The sequence below is a fragment of the Ambystoma mexicanum genome, chromosome 1p (assembly GCF_040938575.1).
Source record: "Ambystoma mexicanum isolate Mex_15411 chromosome 1p, UKY_AmexF1_1, whole genome shotgun sequence".
NCBI classification, from domain to species: Eukaryota; Metazoa; Chordata; class Amphibia; order Caudata; family Ambystomatidae; genus Ambystoma; species Ambystoma mexicanum.
This window is the reverse complement of record NC_090921.1, coordinates 1,460,815,921-1,460,841,931: the sequence shown is the minus strand read 5'-3', so window position 1 is coordinate 1,460,841,931 and position 26,011 is coordinate 1,460,815,921. Positions and strand designations below refer to the sequence as shown.

The window sequence follows — 26,011 nt, the reverse complement described above, 5'->3', positions numbered from 1 at the left end:
TCAATGTGGGACAAGTTCACTTCACATCTCAGTTTTCGGATGATGGCTGTAGAATTTTCATGGCTTCCCCCATGTTTCATATGAACACCATGTTACTTGTTAGGTGCTTGGGTAATTGGGGGCTGGCGGGTGGAGTAAAGGGCATGTTTGATATTTGCGTGTCATTTCTCACTTATTGCATGACTTTTGATGTAAAATGTATATTATTGACCATCGTTTTTACTTTGGGTATATTTCAATTAATATCTTAAGATAGAACCAGCTATTATGCTCCCTCTTGTGCTTTTCGTACATCATACCATTCCTTCAACGCTTTGCATATGCGTCAGGCAGTACATTAGTCGTGTAGTTGATCCACTTATTCAGCTGTTGCAGTACTAACTACTAAAAAAACGTGATGCTTCATAAGTAGATTAGTACTTTGTTGGTACATTAATGGAGAGTGTATTATACAGACGTACATGCTTTGCTTTTAGGGGTAAATTGAATACATGCAGAACATTCCCCTGTGGATTAAACATGTAGTTGGTCTGTGCTTGTAGTTGGTCTGTGCTTATATATAGAAAAAAGGGGTGAGGTTTACAAACTGATAAACGCACTAAAATACATCATTTTAGGTATTCTGATGTGAGTGCAGGGCAGTGGTGATGCCTTGGTGGAAATAGAAGTAGGAATACTGAGATTTTTTATTGGTTTCTGCCCCTGCAGATTGACTGGGCAGCTACCATAAGGAAAACCTGGGATTTCAGTGAAGACGGTGCTTACAAATGCCTGGAAAACTTTCTCAGTGATGGTAAGATATATTTCAACAAAAAATGTGATTCAGCATGCATTTCCACTTCGAGTGTAACATTGTTTAGTTCATTGGCCAATTTGTTTCCCAAGGATATGGCTTTATACCCCTGTTATAGCTCCACAATTTCAACAAAAGCAGAGTGATGCACACTGCCACAAGCCCCCTCTAAATGCTTAGGCTGCTCGTCTGGGCGACTTTGCCAGTCGGGCTGTCCTTGTGAAATGAGTGGTTTATGACGAAGATAGATGCCTCCTTTTGAAGTCTTTCATTGGAGAAGGCTGTTGCGATGACCTCTAATTGCTTGCAATTCTCGGTTTCCTTTTCTCTGACTTCCTCCTTCAAATCTGAGTGTTTAGCTTTCCATTACATGACCTTTTTGTATGGCCTTCACACACTTTCTCTCCAAAGCCCATGTCCCAGGAGCTCGCCCAACATGCACTTGACAGTAACCCGACACACCGGTCCTCACCGGCAGTGGTAGAACCAGGTTTTGATGCCTAGCGGGTCAAGTGCTCCTCAGGGCGCACAGCACTATACCGTACCGGTCAGGTCAGAGGAGTCGGATCACTACCATTTCCTTACTTTTTGGCAGTTATAACTAGGAACTGTTGATAGGGAGGCTTAGTTGTTTGTGTATTATGTCTGTATGTTGCAGCATTTATTTGGTATTAAATTATAAATTAAAATAATTACTATAATTTCTATATTTCAGCATTATTTTTCTCCTTCACTATCTGCAAACTGTTAATTAGAATGCTTAATATTCAAGACAAATCTGTCAGGGCTTTTTACCCAATATATATTTCATTTATAAAACCTTACACTGCAAGCCACATCTATTACCAGTTACACACCACACATTTGTTATGGAAGGAACACCCAATTAAAATGTAATTTGACAGTAACATCTGCGAGATTTGAATCGGATCCATCAGCAAGGCAGAAAATAACAATTTCAACAAACATTTAGAAGCAACCAATATGACGTGCCGTGCTGGTGGTAACAAAGCCAAACCATGCAAAACCACAGACTGCAATGGAAAAAAGTTTTAATAATTGTCCTAGATTCTCTTACACAAGGTTCTCTACCTGACAGTGTTTTAAAATAAACTGCCCTCATATTATAAATACTTTATCATAGCAGCAACATGTAATAAATTAATTCACACAAACATAACACATACAAATCATCGGACAGAGATTGTTCCTTCAAAATCAGGGTAGGAGTTTGTCCAAAAAGCCCGCCTATCACAGGCTGAGATACATTAGGAAGGAAACATACTACAGACTATTCAAGCAGATTATTTGCTGTGACAGATTGGGACCTAAGGAAAAACCGTTGTGCCAAATGTTGTGTCGATCTGTACTCCAGCGCAAAATCTATGTACCTCCTTATATGTCATTCCTCCCTATCTGTACTCCAGTGCAATAGTTTCGGCTTCTAGGTTTCAAAAGCGACACCTAATAGCTCAAGCCAAAAAACTCAGATCACATAAACCAAAGAAGAGTTGGGCTGGTTGCCAGATTCTTCAACCAAACCGATCCCAAAGATACTCTGCCAAGGACATGTTTACTTAGACGAGATATCCAACCATTCAGTGTTTGCTTAGTACACACGTTGTGGGCATTTAGTATAGGCAAACCTTGATTTTGAGGAACATTGCAGGGATGGAATGGTATTTGAGTGATGGGTAGTAAAGAATGGCAGCAATGTTGCACTTTGCAGGAAGGGTTAGTATAGCTAAAATGAATGAAAAGTGCAATGAAGGCGAAGGACAGCATGGATGAGTGGAAGAGAGGAAAGGTACCGATATAGATATAGAATCGGAAAAGGCATAGCTGTAGGGGTATTATCTGCCCATTGATGGCAGCAGGTGCTAAATGGTGCGAGTACCTGGACATCTAATAGCAATGCCTGGCAAATGCAAGCATGCAGACAACAGATTCACTTTTTCTAAAAGCAAAGGTTTATTTCTTCAATGTCAGAATGGAGTAAGACCTAACTTGCCCTACGCTAAGGTGGAATTTCCCTTCATAAAGAAAGCATAGTGTGTATCAATTTCAACTCAAAGGTCTGTATGCTTCCAAAACCTATAATTGCCCTCACAACTAAAGATATACAATGTGTACAGATGTCAACAACTAAAGAAACAGTGTTCAAAATAATGTTGTGAGCTTCTTCCAGCTCCTGGCTTCCTTTCAGCTTCTACTTTTCCAAGTTCAAAACAGTTCCACAAAATGTCCTCTGGGTTCCCTTTCCAAGGTTCAGCACAGTTCCACAAAAAAGGTCTTGAGGTTCCCTTCCCCAAGAAGACAGCTCTCTTGACTTTCAATTCAACTTTCTTAGCAAATCTACTTTGTAACCTTTCAGGCTTTTCACCAGCTTTATTAATTAATCTTCCTTTTAGTCACTTGAAAATTTATTAGGCATTACAGCTTCAGCCTCTTGATTTTCCTTGGTTCACTCCAAGTAGGGGCATTCGGTCTGGGCGCAGTTGTCAGACCACACGGTCCACCCATCACAGGTTACGCAACCGATAACCATTGGCACTTCGTAATGTTCAGTGACTTTACTTGAACTTCCTTGCTAACACAGGTTTCCCTTCTGCCACTGTTTCATTATTCCATATACACTTTTGTTTTACTTTGTCAGTCTTTTTTTTTCTCTGCCAAGACGTGACTTTCACACACTTCACTTCGTGGTATTTCTCCTCGTCACCACCTTGCTTTCATACTATCCCATAGTGTTCCTCAAATGCAAATAGGTTAAGTAGTGTTTGATCAGTGATCACTTTTACATCTGCAGTAATCCGTCTGAAAGGATACTACATGCTGCCTGGACTACCACTTTACTTGTTTAGGCCTAATCTGTCTGGGATCGGTAGGCAGGCAGTGGCAAACTCTTCAGCACTTTGCATTCTTGATTGGTTTTGGGGCGCTGAAAGCATTTCCCAAAAATGTATGGTTTGCGTTTCCTCTCAATTTACAAACATTATGGCATTAATGAAACTTCTCCAGCCAGCATATCCGATTAGTGTACTGCTCACGATTTACATTTTATTGGAAGTAAAGCACTTTAATAGTGCAGTCACAGTGGCAGTAGATAGGCTATTCGACTCACGTAATTCATAAAGGGCATACTCATTTTACCTGGATCCTTACCATTCTTTAGAGTGGTACCAATAGTAAACAGCAACATCGGCCATAGTGCTGCATGAACCACAAAAGAAGTGACCTTTGTTTTTAGTTGTAGCATTTTAGGATATTGCATTTGCCTCAACAACCAACCACTATCTCCACTATATAAGTACAAGCTATTGTAAATGTCCCATACTTACATACTCCCCTCCCATCCCACGTTTGCATTCTTCCCCTGCAGGCGTCGGCCATTCTTGTACCATATGTGCCACTATGCTATATCCAAGGTCGTCATTAAACATTACATTCTGTGTGGGTTTAAGGTGGGTTCCTCCCGCATTGCCAGACGTGGTATTTTTGTAGTGGCTTCAAACGCAGCACAGTAGCTCCAGATATTATTTGTTTTATTCATTTATTTGAATTTATATAGCGCACTTAGGAGCATATTATGTGCACTGAGAAGGTGGGACGTAGGCTTGTTGATGTGCGGCGTGGATGCTTTTTAACAGGCATTGGGACAACTATTACAGGAAGTGACGTTTCTAATATTTGTATGAAACAACGAAATCTTCATTAGTCTCTCGTATCTCACTCCTATGGTAGATCAATTCCATGAGTGTTGTTAACTCATGATAATGAGTCGCCTAGGAGTGGACAGGTGCAGTGGAAGTTTGCCACCAATCCCTGAGATTAGATGCCAACGCCTGAATGTGCTAATGCCACTATTCACGCTGTGCTCTCTGCCTGTTGTGTGTATGAGTAAACAAGGTGCTGCCCATGCGCTGCCTTTGTTCTGTGTGATGAAACCTTACACTTTGTGTACCTGTGCTGTACTACTTCATTTGGGGAAAGCTTGCAATAATGGTGTGCAGGGCCTGTTCTAGGATTTGCATGGCCCTGTGTGCAGCAAAAGACGTGCGAGGGATGCAGCGCACCCTAATTTGTACAAATATTGACATTTGATATCAACAGAAGTGACCATTCAGAAGATCTCCTATGACAGCCACAGGAGTGAAAATGAAATCTATCAACTATTCTAAGGCATCATGGCAAATTACATTGAAAACCTTTGTCATGTCATGAGTGAGCCAAGAGGACAAATGGCTGTGATATGCGTATGAACAATATTATAATTCAAGGAGGCACTCTGTAGTCTGTTATTATGATTGACGCTTTTTACAAAAGTATAAACGGACTTGTAATGTTGGCACAAACTCAGTATGAAAAAATGATGTGCCCAAGGTCAAACACTTTAGTTAAATGGTGAAGCTGGGATTTGAGAACACTGCAATTTAGGCACTGTGTGGACATAGGAGACACACTAATGAACATGTTCAACAAGTTACTTTATTCACCAACTAAAAGAAAACCTACTCTAAGCCCTATTCTTACAATTAACTCCGTTAGCGAAAAAAACCCCAATAAACGGGAGCTAGCCACGGCGTTTTACAAAAAGAATCTATGCCCTCTGTCCAAAAGCTATGCTAACCTATCTCTGCCCTAACACTATGAAAGAAAAACAGAAAGAAAGACTGAGTCTTAGTTTAGTCTAAGGTTACACCCCTTGGAATATTTAATGGTGGCTGGTTTTCTGACCCTCCACCCATAATGTTCTTAAAGTCTCTGTGAGTTCCAGGCCTTGCAGATGCTTCACAGCAAAAGTCCAGTTCAAAAAGAAAGACCTTGATTATTTGCTCACATCATTAGACTCTGAACATCTCCACAAGGCTACATTGGAATAGACTTTACTCCTCACTACCATCATTGAGTAGACTGCCCCTATAAAACCCCTAACTAATGTAGCTTGTTTGATACCTGATTCTATTGATTCTCCAAACTAAATTCTTACTCAGGCCAAAGTCACCAACACAAATGTTGATTCTGCCTTTTTCCCATTGGTGAATGAATATAACACCCGAGATACTACTGATTGCTCGAATCCAGGCTCAAATGAGCCAACTATTAGGCAGTGTAACAATGTAACCCTTCCTGATTTGCACTAGTGCTAAAAGGAAGCGCAAGACGAACACTCACAAGAACAAGACAAAAATGAAATCTCTCCACACTTAAGTAAGGATTGATGAAAACAAATTCTTTATCTTAAATTGAAGGTATCTCTATATATGCTTTGCAAAGGTAGCAGGCGCCCCTCTCTCGACAGAACAAGGCCTGATAACCTGTTCAGTGGTTATTAACCACTTGAGAGTTCGCAGCCACAGCTTTTACTCACTGTGCCTTTCACAGATGGGAAATATCCATTTGCATATCAGTCTTTGTCCTGCCCAGGGGCAGTCCAGCACCGAAATGCAATGGCAATTCCAACCTGAACGAGAGTACCACCAGCAACCCCATACACGTGTTTCACCCTTGTTGGGGATCATCAGTGAGGTGAAGCTGATGCCTCTCTAAGCACAGTGAACCTGGGATTGGTAACCCTAGGTCTCCTGGGGGCAACCAGACGTGGTCTCCCTCTCACTGTGCTTGGAGAGGCATCAGCTTCACCTCACTGATGATCCCCAACAAGGGTGAAACACGTGTATGGGGTTGCTGGTGGTACTCTCGTTCAGATTGGATTTGCCATTGTATTTCGGTGCTGGACTGCCCCTGGGCAGGACAAAGACTGATATGCAAATGGATATTTCCCATCTGTGAAAGGCACAGTGAGTAAAAGCAGTGGCTGCGAACTCTCAAGTGGTTAATAACCACTGAACAGGTTATCATGTCTGTTCTTGCGAGAGAGGGGCGCCCGCTACCTTTGTAAAACTATTTTATAAGGAACCTGGGATTGGTAACCCTAGGTCTCCTGGGGGCAACCAGACGTGGTCTCCCTCTCACTGTGCTTAGAGAGGCATCAGCTTCACCTCACTGATGATCCCCAACAAGGGTGAAACACGTGTATGGGGTTGCTGGTGGTACTCTCGTTCAGATTGGATTTGCCATTGTATTTCGGTGCTGGACTGCCCCTGGGCAGGACAAAGACTGATATGCAAATGGATATTTCCCATCTGTGAAAGGCACAGTGAGTAAAATCAGTGGCTGCGAACTCTCAAGTGGTTAATAACCACTGAACAGGTTATCATGTCTGTTCTTGCGAGAGAGGGGCGCCCGCTACCTTTGTAAAACTATCTCTATATATGCAAAAGGGAAATTTGTGGATATGTGTCAGGTAAGGATTTGTCCTTTGGGCAGTGAATAGCTTAGAGTCAAACAACATGCACACAGGAACCAAGACTCATGTATACTAAAACCCAGGAGTGCAAACAGAGTGTGACAACAATACAAATATTTGAAAAGGGATGTGGGGTAAGCACTTAGACACTCCTTATGACTGCAAGGAAAGTCGGCAAGCTCCTTACCCACTATGCTATTACAGATACTGACAGCGCTAAGCCCACGTAGAGGGTAAGCAAGGACAGGATCTGTGAGCTAACACTCTTGATGGTATTGAATAAGAGAACTTAAAAACAGTACTCATGAGGACGAGAAATACCACTTGAATGTCAGCAAGCCCACAAACCCTGTTGATCAAACAGGGACCCAGAAAGGCTATAACAGCAATGGGAGGATAAATACATACATAAGACTCAAGACAAGGGGCAAGAAGGAATAGTGATTACAGAATAGTGAGGAAAACCTAGGCCTTTACACAGGAGCTAGCTACAACAGCACACCACACCTAATAATCAAGGGAAATAAATGCAGAAGTGCAAGGGAAAACATGGAATGGATTCCCAGAGAAAGTAAGGAACAGGAGCAGGGAAAAACGAAAGTACAAAGGCAAACTTTCCTCACCCATCCAAGGAAAAAGGCAGGAAGCTAATCTATAAAGAGGAAAGACTAAAGCATCAATGTTTACAGCAGCAAAGGACAAAGTCAAAGAAATATAGAACACAGGCAAACTGGGCTGCACCAAAAGGGAAAGCACTGAGAAATGCTGCCTGCAAGCAGAGGAAGACAGAAAGGGAATCTGGGAAGCAGAAATCAATTAAGCACATACATTTGAAATCCAGGGATAAGGAACAAGGAATAGAAACTTGGAACTAGGCACAAGGCTAGGAATCAGGAACAAGGGACCAGTCACAAACAGGAACACTGCATCAATGACCAGCGCTGGACTGAAGCAAACTGAGGCTTTTAAACCTGCTTAACGAGCACACGCTGCAGGTGTGCTGCTTGCTGCACCTGCAGCCACAGGTGTTGCCTATCCTCCACCCAGCCTTGTCCTGCAAGGGTGGAGCTGAAGCTGTGGGCCAGGCATTCTGGGAAACATAGTAATTTGATTAAAGCAGCATACTGGCTGCCAAAAACCTGGAATGGATCCAGAAGGGAAGTAGCTTGGAAAATAAGGATTTAGCGCTCCCAATTCATCACAGCACTGTAGCATAAGGTTTGGAAGGAAAGTCCAGTAGGGAATAAACCCCAAATCATGCCCCTAAGTGGTGGGAACGGGAGCGAAGGGAGCGAAAAGTGACAATGTGTGTGTGTCACCGAATTGGTAGAACATTCATCAGGGGATTTTCTTTTAAGATTTTGATTTCTTCAACACTTTGTGGTTAGGGTAATTCGCATTGCAAATGCAATGCCGGTTAAAACCTCCTAATGGCACATCTTCCGTGGCGTTGGAACAAATTGATATCTTTGCCTCGTTCCCATTCAATAGGCACTGTTCACTCTGTGTTAATGGTCTTGCGGACGCTTTGAGATTTGGCGTCCATTGCGTCCAACAGTGAGACCGCTGAGGCTCATGTTGAGAAAGTATACACATTAAAGAAAGTTACATATATGCTTATCATATCCAGAGACCGTATGAATCCGATGGGAACCGGTTGGAGTTTGTAAGAGAGTAAGATTCAGCTTGCTACCTGTACCTTTGGAGTAAAGTATACAAATTGCACGTTCTCCACTTGTGGCAATGTGAGGAACCTAAGAGTTTACATGCCGCGCAAGAGTATTACACAGAGTGAACAGTCCCTATTGATTGGGGACGAGGCGAAGATATCAATTTGTTCCAACGCTGCGGAAGAAGTGCCATTTAGAGGTTTTAACCGGCATTGCATTTGCGATGCGAATTACCCTAAACACAAAGTGTTGAAGAAATCTAAATCTTAAAGAAAATCCCCTGATGAATGTTCTACCAATTCAGTGATGGGAACAGAAACATGTTGGGAGTTTTGTAGAGACACTTTTGAGTGCCTAGTTTACATTGTTGTCATTTGTGTCTGGCAAATTGTTGTATGCTGTCATTTTTTATCTTGTCAATGTGATATTTGTATGGAGATATTATCCGCTTTGTGATTCTATGGGTGTTTTTTTAATGAATTTTTCATACTATATTTGAATTAATAAATTGAACACATTTGGAAATGTATACATTCTACGAGTACTATGTCAATTTTTTCAGGACAACTGGTATTGAGAGGGACAAGGACGCATCACTTTCTATGAGAGAGTATTGTTTGGAACATAGAGTATCTATCTCTTTTCTTACACGTACACTATGAAAGGTTTGCCATGGAACTCCTCTCGACCTCTCATTGTGCATGATTGCCCTGCATTGAACCTGAACATCCCGAATACGCAGAGGGTTACACTCCCTACAGAACTACAACTTTTGAAGATTCAGGCATCTTCCTTTAATCATTCGAGGCTTAATACCAGTAAGCTCACGGAACCGTCTACTTCTTCAATTGGGTCAAATGTAAACCCAATCTTGATGTGCCTACGGATAAACACAAGCCTGAAAGATCTATCAGAATATCAAGTTATCAAATGTTTCCCTTACAATCAATTACATCTTCTGTTGACTTTATAGAAATCCTAGATGGCACTACCTATGCTTCTATAACTGCATTTCTATTCAGAATGAATTACTGATTTTATATGCTGGTTCGTTTGAGTTTAATACTCAGATACTTCACTTGCCTAAACAAGGGAACTTCATTGATAAGACATATTTCTGCCCTTGCGACTTGCATAGGGACACATTCAAAGATTCTAACATTAGGGGAGGGTCCTATGCAGGAAGTGCGTTGCTCAGCACAATTTATTAATAACCTCATGCTAAGAACACATAGATAGGCACATAGAACTGTTCACTTCGCTAATGAAGACTGCAACACTGCCCATGATGAGAACTGGCAGTGGCTCTCAACCTTTCTTCCCGGTAATCATCTGAATAGACCCTTACCACAGCATTACTTTGGTATCTTGGAATACTCAGGGTTTTACTCACCTTTTTTGAAAAAATAAATTTCTTTAGCATGACACAGACTTGATCAGTATTTTCGCACTGCAATAAACATGGCCTAACCAGGAGGTCATCCTGAATGGTAGATGCACCATGCAGAGGGCTGCCATCAAAGGCAATTTGGAATGACTGAAAGGAGGGCTTCTTATTACTCCTTTACTTAAATATTCCCTTTGATTTTATTTTAGTATGCCCAACTAGTTGGACCTCTGCTCATGGTAATCAACACTCATTACTGATAGTCAATGTTTGACCCTCCAGGCTCAAAACCTAATTTCTGCTTAGTTGATATGGTCAGAGAACTCATCGAATCACATTATGATAGTCATCAAATTTTGGTATTGGGCAACTTTAATAACATCCCATTGTTTCTTTATTCTCACCAAGGGATCATTGACTCTGTCTTACTCCAAAGCTCTCAGAATCCACGAGGCACTATCTGGGAATATTTGGGTTTTATGGTCTTTCTATGCTTAACAGATGTTGTCATAGTGACTCATGGTAACTTTACTATAGTTGCAACAACTAATGCCTCTACAATTGATAGTCTTTGCTCATGAATCCATGTTTGACATTAATATTGACATGAATATCACTTCGCGGAAGGAGAGCAATCATTTTCCTATCCTGGTCACTAATGAGATGTCTTAGCCCCAATTTCCCCATGCTCATATTGGGGGGGGGGGGGGAACTGAATTGGGTATAAACTCACAAACCTGAGTAAGGCTAACAATAAGCTAGCTGATATCGAGCTTGGGGTTCTAAATGGCTTTAGCTGGAGATATGTTAATAATAATAATAATAATAATTTGGCATTTATATAGCGCTACGAACCCTCAGGTATCTGAGCGCTGCTTATTATTACCCACGGTGTGTGGTGCTCATTTATCGACCTCGGAAGGATGAAACGCTGAGTTTGGCGCTGCCGGGATTCGAACCTGCGTTCGCAGGCTCTGCACGGATGTCAAAGCGAGCGCTCTACTCGCTGTGCCACTTGACCGGCATGTTAATTGTCTTGTGGGTGTGCCCTCTGATAGATCCCAGATCCACTCTTCCTCTGAGAGAAACTTGAATAGCTCTTTTGCATGCAGCATGAATGGGTTGAAGACTTTAGCAACCAATAACATAACTTTATGCAGAAGCCATCACAACTATTGTGAGAGAGATTACTTTGAATAGATCATCTTCAGTCTCTATGGAACATTGCCAATAGCACGCCTAAACAATGCTTTAACTATGATCTATCAAGCAAAATGAAATTTGAGGAGAGACTTGCGCCAGCTCACTGAGAGCACATACAAAGACCACAAACTAACTTGGGTAGTTAGATTAAGAAAAAATGAGTACCCCATCTGGTTGAAAAAACATCAAAAAGATCTAAGGTTGCACAATGAAGTCCCTGATCATGGCTGTAAGAACAAATAAGTCTCAGTCGTTTTTGAAACTTGTTAGACTAGCCCATGCATCACAGACTATAATGGGGGAAGAGGGTGGGCAGCAACAAAAGAAGCTTGCGCAAAATGATTGGTCAGATTATGGCTCAGGAATTTTTCACTGACTTATCAGATGCTAAATGGGAGTTCACCCTTCAAACTCGAGAATTGATATCGATTATAGTTTCCTTTAAAAATTCCCAAGCTCCAGGCGCTGACGTGATATGTAACACACTTAAGATGAATCCAACTTGGTGGAGACGTATGCTTGAATGCCTTATGAGTGTCATCAGCTACACCAACCTTATTGCTCAACCTTGGAGGGAAAGTATTGCTCCTATACACAAAAAAGACCTCAAAATGAAATTAAATATGACAGGATGTTAGCGATGCTCGATACGCTGGCTAAGATCTTTGTGGAAGTCCTTCTGTTGGAACTGGATTGCTGTGCTACTGCAAATGATGCCATACTTTTCCAACAGACAGGGTTTTGTAGGGCTCAGGTGCATTGACCAATATATTGGCCTTAGTTTCCATAGTCAACTCGGCCTGGCGATTATGAAATCAAACCACGTATGTCGCCTTTATTGATTACGACGACGCATTCAACACTATCCAACAGGATTTCCTTTGGCAAACATTATATAATCGAGACATTCCCTTTGGCCTACTTAGAATGATTATCGCCTTGTACGCTCACACTAACATCAAGTTGAGACTGAAACCATTGACTTCATGCCCACGTTCGTTGGCCTCCACCAGAGGTGCATTTTTGCCCCATTTTAGTTAATCTTTTCATGGCACATCTTTCTGAGGCTCTAAAGCCTTGCAAGGCCTTGCCACCCAGATTAGGAGATAAGTGTGTATAGTGGCTGGGGTACGTGGATGATCTGGTTATTATGGACAGCACTCCTACGGGTTTACAGAGCCTACATTCCAATCAAAACGATCTTAAAATGAATGTAAACAAAAACAAGATCATGCTTTTTAGACCAAACACTAATAAACTGAAGACCAAGCTTACATGCACTATTGGCACAAAGTTCATTGATATCGCCTAGCAATTCGATTACTTAGGTGTCACCATTGACAATAGATTGACTTGGCTACCCATTGGAATAATACAGAGGCAAAAGTATGGCATGAACTAGGGGCAATCAAGAACTTAGCCAAATCTCATGAAGGCTGTTAGGCAAGATTGTATGCAGTACCCTTAGGGTGCACTACAACAACCCTGAGCTCCTGGCAGTAGTAACCCAACCTTTGGTATAAGTCTGTACTACACAGGTTGGTAGTGTGGACGAGCAGCCAGGCTTATCTCAAGAAGGGTCAATGTGAGCTGCAGGGGAGTTACACAGAGGTGGTTCACAGTGACAAGTATTGAAGCAGACACTTACACACAGAGCTTCTTGATAAAACAATTATTAATTTATTTACCAGTCAGTTAATATAAGCCTTCTTCAGAACGGAGTACTGTTAGACATCACACAAATATACTTCAAAATTACACTCTCATCTCAGTTCAGAATCAGTAAATACCCATTTGGGATGGCATATAGCTGAGACCTACACCCTCAGGTGACTTCAATTGCTAGAGTGCTGTTGCCATTAATGTATTACTGTTGGCATTCAGAATTAGTTAAGAGCAAGTAAAAAGGGAAAGATTATTAGAGCAAACAAGATCCCACAAATATTTCTTAAGCAGGCAAATACTTTCATATCCCCCAAGAAGAGTCATTCAGTTAAAACAGACTAAGCCAAAGTCAATAGATAAGAGTCTATATGGGCGAGAGCACTTCTTTGAAGATCGGTAGAAAAGTCTTTGTACAATGTTTTCAGAAGTCTTTGAAGAAAAAGATGCATCAATGTAGAGCCACAATCTGTTAGACTTGTGAGTAGTAGAAGCTGCAAGCAGCTCTACAGCAAGTGTAAGTTATCTTAGACTTTGTACAGTACCATTAAAATGAAGAAAAGATGTAGCAGATGACTCCTGTTCCTGTGCAGCTCTGCAGATCTCACTGTTCCTGGGCTTCAGTCGTGGGGACAAGAGGGAGGACGTCAGGGCACTCCTGCACTGCACCAGGATGTTCAAAACTCGCAACCGGCAAACTTCACTTTCAGTGGCTGTTCAGTGTGTCAGCTCCTTGCATCTACCGCAAATGGCAACACTGTGGTTCCTGGCTGTTGAGATGGACTTTCCTTGCTTCTGTTGAGGGGGCTCAGGCTCGGTCACTCCTGCTTCCTGGGAGTCCGGATGATCTTCCTGGAGCTCTTGGCCAACTTAAAAGAAACGCATACAAACTAGTGTTCCTCTCCCTGGCTCTACAGTTTCCAGCAGCAACTCTGTGGAAATTCAACCAGCTCCCAGATGGATGTCCAGGTGGCTTACTTTGGAATTGATTGGTCCCACCAACTCAAGGGGAGAAGTCGTCCTTTATGGGGCTTCTCTGTCGATGTAAACTTGGCGTTTCTGCACTGCAGCAGGGCTTCACCGGGCAAACCAACGGTCCAGGAGTTGCAGCAGGCATCCTCTTCAAGTTCCTCTTCGGTTCCTTCGTCCAGTGGTCGACTCTGCCTTCCAAGCCAAAAGACTCGCCTTTTATACAGTTCTCTCCCTTTCATTCCAGCCTCGCTGTCACTCACCCAGCAGGGCGGCTGTCCTTGCCGGACAGTCAGCCAGCCAATCATCACAGAGTGCATTTTGGTCTCCTAGGAGACTAAGCACAGGGAGTTTTGGGCACCTCCCTCACTTCCTGCCTACCCCAGACACCCTGGAGCCAGAAGTGGGCTTCACTCATGAATCCCGCCGAAGGCATAATGAACAAAGGGACCAAACCTAGTTTGGCACGCAGAGTAAATCTCAAGAAGGACCTTTCCACAAAGAAATGGCGAAAAAAGTAGACCGGGCCATTTTGACAAAAATGGCACCCTTGGGTGCTTTACTGCAGCTGCGAACGCAGCCCGCGGTAAATGCACACCTTGGTACTAAAAACAAAACCACTGCAACCAGCCATTCAGTGAGGAAAGGGTAACATAAAAATGTTACCTGAGAAGCTAGACAAAGGGAATACTAGGTAACCCCTCCAGTACCCTATTTTAAGATGGTGTGTGCTGGGTCTAGAAAGTTACAAATGTAAGTAAAGTCAATTTCACTTTAATGCTCTGGGAAACAGTAGTTTATCCCAGAGAAAATATTCAAACCTTTGGGAAATCTGAAAGACTTCCCTGTGCCACTGCACTGAAGGTGCTGTGTGACACAATGTAAAAGATGATGCCTATGGAGTTTTGTCAGGCTCCATAACCAAAAGAAACACAAAGCTCAGAAATGACATTAAAATACATGATATAGAGTGGGAAAAAGGGTCTCACTCTTTCCAGGTTAAAAAAAAAAAAAAATCAAGTCCTCAAAATCCAACAAAGTTGCTGAGAGTTCTCTAAGGTAGAGGGAATTGGTACATTTCTGAGAATTCTCCCTAACACTGGCTATTCACTCAATGAAATAATTAGTCTATAAGGCGAAAATTCCTCCCGTATTATTATAGGTGATCATAATGTGGGGTTGTACATTTGAAATTAGGATTGTGAAGTTAGAACACACTGGCCTTAAAACCCTTACAAATTGACCCAATATTTGTTCTATTGAATTTTTGTATTTAGAACTTCAACTTTACGCTGTCAATCTTCACTGAAGTTACACTATCTTGCTTTATATTGGAAATGTATTAATTCTATTCCTCATACCTTATTGTATTTTATCTACCAGTCCACATTTAATAGGATTTGTGTACCTGTCTTCATTCCTTGATTGAGTCCCGTGCAGGGTGTAATATATTTACTCTTGTTCCATTTAGTACTATCATTGCTCGGTACAAAGCAATTAATAAATCCTCGAATCGGCACTTAGATTTTGAACAAACCCTCACCAATTTGGCCTGCCATTCTTTCAGTCATAAGTACATTGCACAATACCAAGACTGCTGTAAAACCCCTGCTTATCCCCAGGAATATCCTCATTACTTGATAGCGCATAAATATATGAGAATCAAATTTAATAATGTGAACTCCTTAGAGGTAACAGGAGCTCGTAGGGGGATAAATGGAGTGCTATGCTCATGTAGACTGTGTGGAGATGACGGTCCGGAAACGATAAAACATTTACTCTTTGAACATCATAGCTTAATTGTGATCTGAAGAAAGTATTTTTGATCATGTGGTAGCGTAATTAACAATGGAGCCTCCGAAGTATTTTTATGAAGGTAACAATGCAATTTGACTGTCATTTGACAAAATGTTGGTGCTCTATATAACAAATCTTTGAATTACTAATGTTTTAACTTGATTATTTCTTGATTGTATAACTTGCAACTAATATATAGGCTTGTGGAATCTGCTTAGATCACATGCTGTGCATAGGCCGACATCTAGTGGAAGCTGCGGAGTATTACAGTTTGTTTTTCGAAACTCGAAAATGGGCGTCGACACAGGGCGTGCCAGTAATACTATCCCTAGTGTGACGTCCACTGTACCCAAGATCCCTCACGCGTCTAGGATCCTCAGATTGTTTTTTTCCGCCATACTGGTCGGAAGCATTTTGCGGAGTCCCTTGGCCTTAGCCATACTTTTGCTAGAATTTAAAATAATAATCTATTGACATCCTTCCCCACCCCAACGTCAAACTTCGACACTCGACGTCGGCTGGAGAAGAAATCGACTGTCGGCTGCTGCACGACAGATTTGGGCCTCGGAAGGCCGCTGGCCTCGACCCGGGCCTGGTAGGCCGCTGGCCTCGGCCCTGCAAGTAGGGAGAGTGGGGGGTGGTACATACTCTACACTCTTGGTATATAGGTACACCTTATACATTTCCTACACTTAACAGCCCACTGCCTCAAGGTGCGTATGGAGGGTACCCCTTTTCAATTCTGCCCCAAGTGCAATCGCAAATACCCTTGGGTCGACAGGCACGCCACGTGCAATCTCTGCTTGCCGAGGAACCACCCCGAAGCGAACTGCAGAGCGTGTAGTAGGTTTAAACCTAAGACACTTAAGGACCGTTCGACGAAGCGTTGGGCCCACCACGCCAGGCAGGCGGCCATGGCAGCGGAGGGCGCCTTCAGCGATGGAAGCGACGCTGTACTTTCGGACGGCAAGGGCATTACGGCGTCGAAAGACAGCCGAGCGCAGGTCCCCGACCTCGGAAGGTCGTCCGGCAGGGCGGCTATGGGGAAGACCCCCGGCGACACAAGCGCTTCACATACTACACACACTAAACACACTAAGTCCAACCGAGACTCGACGCCGTCGAGTTCTCGGAAAGAGGCACAGACAGAACGGTCCGATTCAGTGTCCTCTGGGCGCTCTCGATCAAGATCGCTGCATGACTCCAGGCAATCATCCACTCTTGCCAAGAGTGCCTCGCTCCCTAGGCTAACAGAAGTTCGATCGTCGGAAGACGAAGACGACTTCCACCCCCAGGCCGCGCTCCAGGAGTCGGAGCCCGCAATTAAAGCTAGCGAGGTCCCACGCTCGAAGGACAGGGACACCTCTCCCGATCCTCGACGCCAGGCGTTGAAAAACTCCAGAGCCACTGAAAACAGCAGAAGAAACTACCTGTACATTCTTCCACACCTGTGAAACACTCCACCCCCCCTAAACAGACAGACAAGCCCAGGTCTGCTGATAGGTCCACAACCAGCAAAGCTACTCAGGATAAATCCCATAGACTTGCTGAGAGAGTCTTTCCCAGTTCCAAAAAATGGTCCAGTGAAGACATAGATAGGGCATGTCAAGAATGTCTTCTTTGGCTGATTTTTATGATAAAAATCCAGAACATTTCCTCTCGCATGATCCACAAGGGGCCACACCCTCAGGCTCTACTGATCCTATCCCCCCCGAGTAAGAAGGCCCGGTTTGAAACTCCGATGAGGTCTGAACCCTTCGAGGTACAACCTTACGCAAGACCATACTCACGGTATCAAAGAGAGGCTTCCTTTTGTGAAGACCAAGAATTTGGTATGATAGAAGAGCAAACCGGGACGGCCTACTATGGGGATGATGAGGACCAGGAAGAAGAGGATGACCCGGAAACATACAGAGTAGATTCCCCGGTAGAGAATGAAGCCCCGGTTACCGACTCCCCGGTCGATAACCAACCCCTCCTAAATGAGGTTCTCGCTCGCGCAGTAGAACATTTCCACATTGACACCCACGGTGTACAGGAGGAAAGGGACTTCGCAGAAGAGTTAGTGGGAGAAGGGAGGCCTGTTGCCCAGACCATCCCTATCCTTAAATCCATTCAGCGGAGAATAGATTCGTCCCTGGTGAACCCAAACCTCGCCAGAGCAGTCAATCCCAGGGTTGAAAAACTTTTCAGGGGAGCACAGTCTGACCCTCTCTATATAAGAGGACATCTGAAGCCAGACTCCCTAGTTGTCACCAACACTCGTAAGAGGGCTGGGACACCCTTGTCTTCGTCTGAAGCTCCTCCCGACAAGGAGAGCAAAAAACTATACGGTTTCGGCAGGAAGGTAGCCTCAACGACCGCCTATCAAACAAGGATTGCCTACTCCACCACCCTGTTGGCCAGCTACAACTGCCATAAGTGGGAAGAAGTCGCGGCTCTCATAGCCTCTGCTCCTGAACCGTTAAAGGGCCAATTCGCTCGGATTTCCGCAGAGGGTAGAGCCGTGTCTGGTTGCATTTTGAAAGCAGCCTTCGACGCCGCGGACAACGCAGGCAGATTGATAGCAGAAGGTACTGTTATCAAGAGTCATGCGTGGTTACGGCAGTCTGGTTTTAAGGCAGAAACACAGGCATCATTGTTAGACAAACCGGTGGAAGCCGATCTGTTGTTTGGTAAGGCGGTCGAAGACGCACTGAAAAATGCCAAGGACGAATACGAGACACTCAAATCCCTTGGCCAGTTAACCAATAAACCCCCTAACCAGAGAGGGAATAGTAATTTTCGTCGCCCACGCGGCCAAAATTCCCAGAGAGGATCTAACTATTCCCAGGGGCAGGGTACACAGTGAACCAACAGTCTACCCAGGGTTACGGCAGAGGTAATAGGAGAGGTTGTGGTAAAGGCAGAGGCAGCCCCAGCAAGGGAGGCGGCACGCCTCCACCAAAGCAGTGACACTCAGTTCAGGGTCCCTTCTCACGCAACCCCAGTAGGGGGACGCATTTCAAACTTCACCCAGGCTTGGGAAGGGATCACATCAGACAGATGGGTGCTGTCAACAGTATCCACAGGATATTGTATAGAGCTACTGCAGCCCCCAAAAATTTCGTATGACCACGCTACAAGAGGTAATACCCCTCCTAAAAAAGGGGGATTACATGGCAACCTTGGATATGAAAGATGCTTATTTTCATATTTCCATGTTCCCAGCGCACAGAAAGTACTTCAAGGTGGACAGTCGCCACTACCAATTCAAGGTACTGCCCTTCGGGATAGCTTCAGCACCAAGGGTATTCACCAAGGTACTGGCGGTGGCGGCTGCACACCTACGCAGGGAGGCAATCCCAGTGTACCCTTATCTGGACGACTGGCTCATAACGGGGGAAACCCCAGGAATTTGCAGGACAAACATTCAAAGGACTATCGACCTCCTCCACGAGTTGGGCCTCTCAATCAACGAGAAGAAGTCAAGCCTGGTGCCAAGCACCTCAAAACAATTCCTAGGAGCAATCCTGGATACCCAGGAGGGGTTGACCTTTCCTTCAGAAGAAAGAATTCGAAATATACTACTGCAAATTCCGCATTATCAGTCCGGTCAACAAATAACGGTACGCAAAGCAATGCGTTTACTGGGCATGATGGTGTAATGCATTTACCTGGTCCCCCACGCGCGCCTGCGCATGCGTCCCATGCAGGAATGGTTGGCGAAACAGTGGTCTCAGGCAAGTGGTCAGTGGGACGATCTAGTGGTTGTTTCGCCAACACTGGTACAAAGCCTTCACTGGTGGACAAGAGAGAATCTCGCACAGAGAAAACACTTTTACGATCCCGAAGTACAGGCAGTAGTCACTACCGATGCATGTCTGACGGGGTGGGGAGCTCACCATCTCCACCACACAGCTCAGGGTCTCTGGTCTCACTCAGTGGCCAAGAACCACATCAACCTGCTAGAGCTTCTGGCAGTATTCAGAGCGCTTCAGGCGTTCGAGCCCCATCTACTAAACCTGTCAGTGCAAATCCGGACTGACAGCACTACAGCCATGTTCTACCTGAACAAGCAAGGAGGGACTCGCTCGCCAAATCTGTCCAAGCTTGCCCAGAAAATCTGGATATGGGCACTCAGACGGAACATCTTCCTGTCATCACATGTTCCAGGGGAGCTCAATTCCCTAGCCGATGCTCTGAGCAGAGACTCCCTCCCAGAGGAACACGAATGGGTTCTTCACAGAGAGGTCGTAGAAGATATCTTCTCACAGTGGGGTTTCCCCACTATAGACTTATTCGCCACAAGCGAAAACAGACAATGCCCAGGATTTGCATCCAGGTTCCCCCAACCAGACACCCAGGGGAACGCCCTGTGGATGAACTGGTCAGGGATGTTTGCGTACGCTTTTCCACCAACTCCTCTCATCAGGAAATTGGTGAACAAGATGAACAGGGAGTCGATGACGCTCGTCCTAGTTGCTCCCATGTGGGCAAGACAACCGTGGTTTCCACACCTACGCAGGATGGCGGTGTGCGAGCCCATCAAACTTCCAGCCTGGTACAACCTACTGTCCCAGCACCAAGGTCAAACAGTGCACCAGCAACCCAACTCAATGAACCTGGCAGCATGGCTCCTGAGTTCATAGAGTTTGGACACCTCAATTTGCCACAGAGGTGTATGGACATCCTAAAGGAATCTAGGAAACCAAACACAAGGCACTGTTACTTTGACAAGTGGAAAAGGTTTGTTATCTGGTGCCAGAGTAGACAAATCAACCCAGTTGATTGCACTCCTTCCACTATTGTTACATACATGCTCCACCTGCTAGATGCAGGATTGGTTTTTAACTCACTGAAAGTACACCTGGCAGCCCTCTCGGCTTACACCACTTCCCATAGCAAGGTTTCGTGGTGGAAAGTACCAGTAGTTAAAGCCTTCATGGAAGGAGTAAAGAGACTTCACCCTCCTATTTCAAACCCACCACCAGGGTGGGACCTTAATGTGGTGCTAGCCAAGCTCATGGGCCCCCTTTTCGAACCCATGCATAAAAGCAGTCTCAAACACCTGACTTATAAAATGGCCTTCTTAGTAGCTATTACTTCTATAAGAAGGGTCAGTGAAATTCAGGCTCTGTCAGTGCAGGATCCCTTCTTTACTATCCATAAAGACAAACTGGTTTTACGCACACACCCTAGGTTCTCACCTAAATTTATATCAAAATTCCAAGTTAACCAGTCCATCGAGCTTCCGGCTTTCTTCCAGAACCCGCAAAGCTCGGCTGAGGTGAAACTACACACCCTAGATTGCGTAGTGCGGTCCTCTACTATGTAAATAAAACCAGACCGCTAAGAAAAACAGATCAACTGTTTGTCTCCGTAGCTACAGGCAGAGAGGGGGATCGCGTCTCCAAAGGTGCCATCTCGAAGTGGATTATTAACTGTATCCAGCTGTGTTACTCACTCTCTGAAAAGACTCTGCCTTTTACGCCAAGGGCCCACTCTACTAGAGGCATTGGGGCCACTCTGGCTTTCATTGCAAATGTACCCCTTGACACCATTTGCAAAGCAGCTACTTGGAGCTCTATTCACACTTTTACTCAGCATTACTGCATTGACACCCATTCCAAGGCAGATACACAAGTGGGACAAGCGGTTCTAAGACACTTATTTGCTCATGACCCTTCTCACATCCCACCTCCTTCTTCTGGTACTGCTCGCTAATCTATGCACAGCATGTGATCTAAGCAGATTCCACAAGCCTCAGAAGGGATACATTACTCACCGTAATCGTATTTCTGATGCTTGTATCTGCTTAGATTCACATGCGACCAACCCTTCCTCCCCTCCGAGAGAAGGCGCATGATTGCTTGTAGTCTTACCTTTCTGTCTATCTGCTTGGATTATCTGTACTCACGCTACTCCTCATGCTACCTCATGTCAGAAAAAATACAATCTGAGGATCCTAGACGCGTGAGGGATCTTGGGTACAGTGGACGTCACACTAGGGATAGTATTACTGGCAAGCCCTGTGTCGACGCCCATTTTCGAGTTTCGAAAAACAAACTGTAATACTCCGCAGCTTCCACTAGATGTCGGCCTATGCACAGCATGTGAATCTAAGCAGATACAAGCATCAGAAATACGATTACGGTGAGTAATGTATCCCATCTCTTCTTTCTTGTTGAATTTCTGTATTTTGGTGTATATACAAAGCCCTACTAGGCTGTTATACTAAATAAATAATTAAGAGGATAGAGAAGTCTCTTGACTGTCTTTGGATAGCATAATGTCTTGGTCAGGTATTCCAAAAAGAGTGCAATTATCCCTCTTTCGGGACGGCATTCTCCTGACTCCAGTAAATGGAGTGTTACAACAAAATAAACAAAGTTCTGTCTCTGTTTATTCTTCTGAAACAGGGTCATAGTAGATAGGCTGTGGCCCTGTTCCACCCATCATACTGTGTCTCTTCTTTCGTGCCCTTGCATGATTCTTAATATCTCAGCCCCTGGTGGACTATGGGCTTGTTCTGCCCTGTGCAGTACATGTCTTCCACTCCTATGCAGAGTGCTCTGTTTCTCAACCCTAGTCAGGCTATGGGCTCGTTCAGCCTGGCTCAGTATCTCCTTTTCACCCTTTCATGGGTTCCTTGGTTTCGCAGTACCAGGTAGGCTATGGGCTTCGTCAGCCAAGATCAGTGTCTCAGCCCCAGGTGAGCTATAGGCATGGTCAGCCTGGTTCGGTCTCTTTTCGTTCCCCTTGTGGGGTCTTTGGTTTCTCGATAGGCTACGGGCTACTTCAGACTGACCAGGTATCTCTTTTCTAGCTCTTGCGCGGTTTCTGGTTTGTCAGCCGTAGGTGGACTATGGGATTGATCGGCCCAGTTCCATGTCGTTTCTCCACCTACCAATCAGTCCCCCACAGTGGCTGTGTACCTTCTCTCCTATGCTGTGACTCTGTACTGGTGTCAGCTTCAACGGTTCCTGTGGAACTGCACCCTCATTTCTTCTTTGGGATGCACAGTCCGCTTCTCTTTCTCCTAATCAGGACTTCTGTGTTTGAGCGTTGGGACGTCGGTACTTTGTGGATCTTTGCTGCTCGCTACCTGCTTCAGTGGCCCCCTTTGGCTTGAGGTCCCCACCTTCGTCGAAGCCACAGCATTCCTCACAGAGCCGTATGTATCCGTCCACAACTTGGAGTTGGTTCTCTGCCCTCTGGCAGCCTCCCTCATCTGCGATCAGCGGACTTCTTCCTGGCTTTAACTTCCTACCTGGAGTAAAGATGAGAAGTCCACGTCACTCTTCAGCAGTTGAGAATGAGTACAGATCAATAACCAAGCCATCCACCTTAAAGTGGCCCTGTACAGTAGTAACATCTTCAGTGCTCTTATAACTGATGAGCCTTGAAGTCTTGGAAGGGAATGGGGTGGGGTGGGATGGGATGTAGCCCTGCTTTGGGCATTCCTTGTCCCGAAAGGGTGTGGGGGGGGGGGGTCATCTCCTGCGGGATTTCACTTGCCCTAACCCAGAGGGAGTGTATCGTGTAGCGGGCTCCACTGCATGATGGGGTGGCTTCCCCTTCGGAAGAAGGGACAAATTCCCTGGATGTGTCACAACACTTGACACAAATACTCTGACCTCTGGCTGGTAAAAATATATAATAAACCTTCTGATCCCAGGAAAATTAGGCAAACAGCCACAGTGAAGCACTAAAATAAGTTTAAAAAAAAATGTAAATCACATTTTTATTGAAGTTTTATAAAGTACCAGAGACCAGATTAGGTCTAGACTGGTTCTAGACTTTTGACATCCACTAGTTGGCTTGATGCCACCATGCAAAATAATAATAATTGTTTATTTTCTATTTGATAGGCCTATTCACCATGGCCTTTTTAAAGTGGCAGATGAGAGGGAGTAATAAATGGTGATGTACCTCCCCCACTTGCCAAGTCCTCGACTGAGTGTTGGGGTTCTTTTAACTTTAAGCAACTGTGGCATTTTGGGTGTGCTCCAGACACCCATTAAGCTAAACCCTCTACATAGAGGTATTTTTAGAGGCTAGATTGAGGAGTTGGGGTCAGCCTCTCCTACTATCCCATATACTAGCTAGGCAGCCCACCAGTTCTCACTAGGGAGAGACACCACGCAAGGTATATTTGTCTTTTTCTGGTAGGGTGACAGTGAGCCTTATGCCATTAATTGCAATATATCAATCAAGTTTAGGATTATCATCCCCTTTTGTGTTGGAAAAAAAGTTGTATAAAGTATACACAAACCAGCTCACAATGACCAATACAACCTCCTTAACAAGTTCCTCTGTCTCCCACCCCACCGTAACACCACCGCTGTACACCTCTCTTTACACCCTGTTTGCGCTATCCATGGCAGATGGGCTATCTTTCCTTTCCTCTGTCTCGCCTGCAATCTGGTATTCTTTTATTGGACGGCAACCATATTTCCTTAAACTCGTCCATCAACCTTGTAAGGTGTTCCTTATCATAGATGTCCCTTACCTTTAGCAACCACTCCCTTTTTGTGGGGAGCTGTGGCCTCTTCCAGTATTGTGCTACACAAACCCTTGTGGCCACAAGCAAAATGTTCAACATATGGTTTATTCACTGGTCTTCTTCACAGCCCTCCCTTATTCCAAAAAGAACAAACTGCAGGGACATGCTTCTCATTATACCATCTAAGTCCCTCACCCAGACTAGGACCTCCTTCCAGAACCTCTGACTCTGCTCATACCCACAGCAAATGTGTCTATAATCTCTCAACACTTGGCACTCCCTCTATCATCTTTGGTTCACCCCTGGATACATTTTGGAAAGTTTTGGTTGGGGTGTAGGGCCATCTGTGGAGGAGCCTAATGATTTGTATTGGGTGGCTACGTGTAGGCCTTCCTGCACATGAGTGACCAGAGGTTAATCTGTGATCTCCACCCCTAAATCCTTTCCCCATTGTGTGTCGCACTCGGATGGGTTCAACCTGCGCAGCCGTTAGTATTTCCCCATACAGGGACGAGATGAGAACCATTGACCCACTTGGAGTTAGGATTATCTTTTCAAAGGATGTAATTTACCTCCAGAGGTGATTGCCCCACCTTGGGTCTGTCAACAGAGCTGGAGGTAGAGGAACACTGCATTGTGCCTACGCACAGCAATGCCTCCAATCTGTCTTGTGCCATAAAGTCAATCTCCACCCATAACTGCTATGCTTTTTCTAACCCAGCCTCATACCATGCTTGAAACCTGCGAGGTTACTTGATAATGTCTCTGATTGGCTGGCCCAAATGCAGCTTCCGAAACACTGCCAGAACCGGGTGATTTGTGATCCTCCTCGGGATCCTCTTCTGTGGGACCAACAACCATTCCCCCACGGACACTGGGTCAAATGGGGAGTTTCAATGTAGGTCCACTGTTTGGTATCGTGTTTGGCAAACAAATGTACTAGTACCCTCAGTTGTGTAGCCCTGTAGTATGAGGAAAGGTAAGGGATCCCCCCCCACCTCCACGTTCTTGGGGAAACAAAATGTCTCATAAGCCATTCTTGGTTTCTAATTTTGCCACAGGAATCCTGTGAAGGCCTTTTGTGCCATTTGGAGGAAGGCTTGGTGGAGCTCAATAGACGCATCTGGAATAGGAATACACGTTTATGCATGATCATCATGTTCAGCCTAGCCATCCATGAATGTGTGAATCTGTCCCATTTCCCAGTATCCTGATGAATCTGTTCCAATAGGGGCACATAGTTCATGTCAGACAGCTCAGAAATATCCTTAATAAATGTTAAGCCAAGGTACCTCAACCCATCCACCGTGTGAGAAACGAAGGTGTCTCTAAGTACTCCCTGTCCCCTTCCACCAGATTTCTTTACCAGGAAGGCGATGGTGTTGTCCAGGTTGACTTTTTTACCGGATAGTCTTCCATATACCTGAAATCACTCATTATATTGGGGATGGACTCGTGTAGGGAGGACACATACAGCAGCATGTTGTTGGCAAATAGGCTCAATTTGAAGATATTCTCCTTTATCTCCACCACTCTAACCAGTTTGATCGCTCTAATGCTTGCTGCTAGCAGCTCCATCATCAGGACTTATAGGAGGGGGACAGGGGAAACCCCTGCCTCATCCCCCTCTCCAAGCCAAAGACTTTGACCCATGCCAATTAACCCACACCTTTGCTGCGGGTCAGGAGTACAGGGCCCCGACCTGCTCCCTCCAGGACCTCCCGAATCCTCA

The 26,011-nt window shown here is 44.6% G+C and overlaps 1 protein-coding gene across 2 annotated transcripts in view; it reads left to right on the top strand.

Annotated features, from left to right (window-relative positions):
• The window catches only part of LOC138455450 (deoxyribodipyrimidine photo-lyase-like), a 392,352-nt gene that overhangs the window by 160,633 nt on the left and 205,708 nt on the right, over positions 1-26,011 (top strand). For both annotated transcript variants that reach the window (XM_069607107.1, XM_069607108.1), the window contains exon 4: positions 709-793. In XM_069607107.1, the coding sequence (XP_069463208.1) occupies positions 709-793 (85 nt within the window). The remainder of the gene's footprint in view (positions 1-708; positions 794-26,011) is intronic.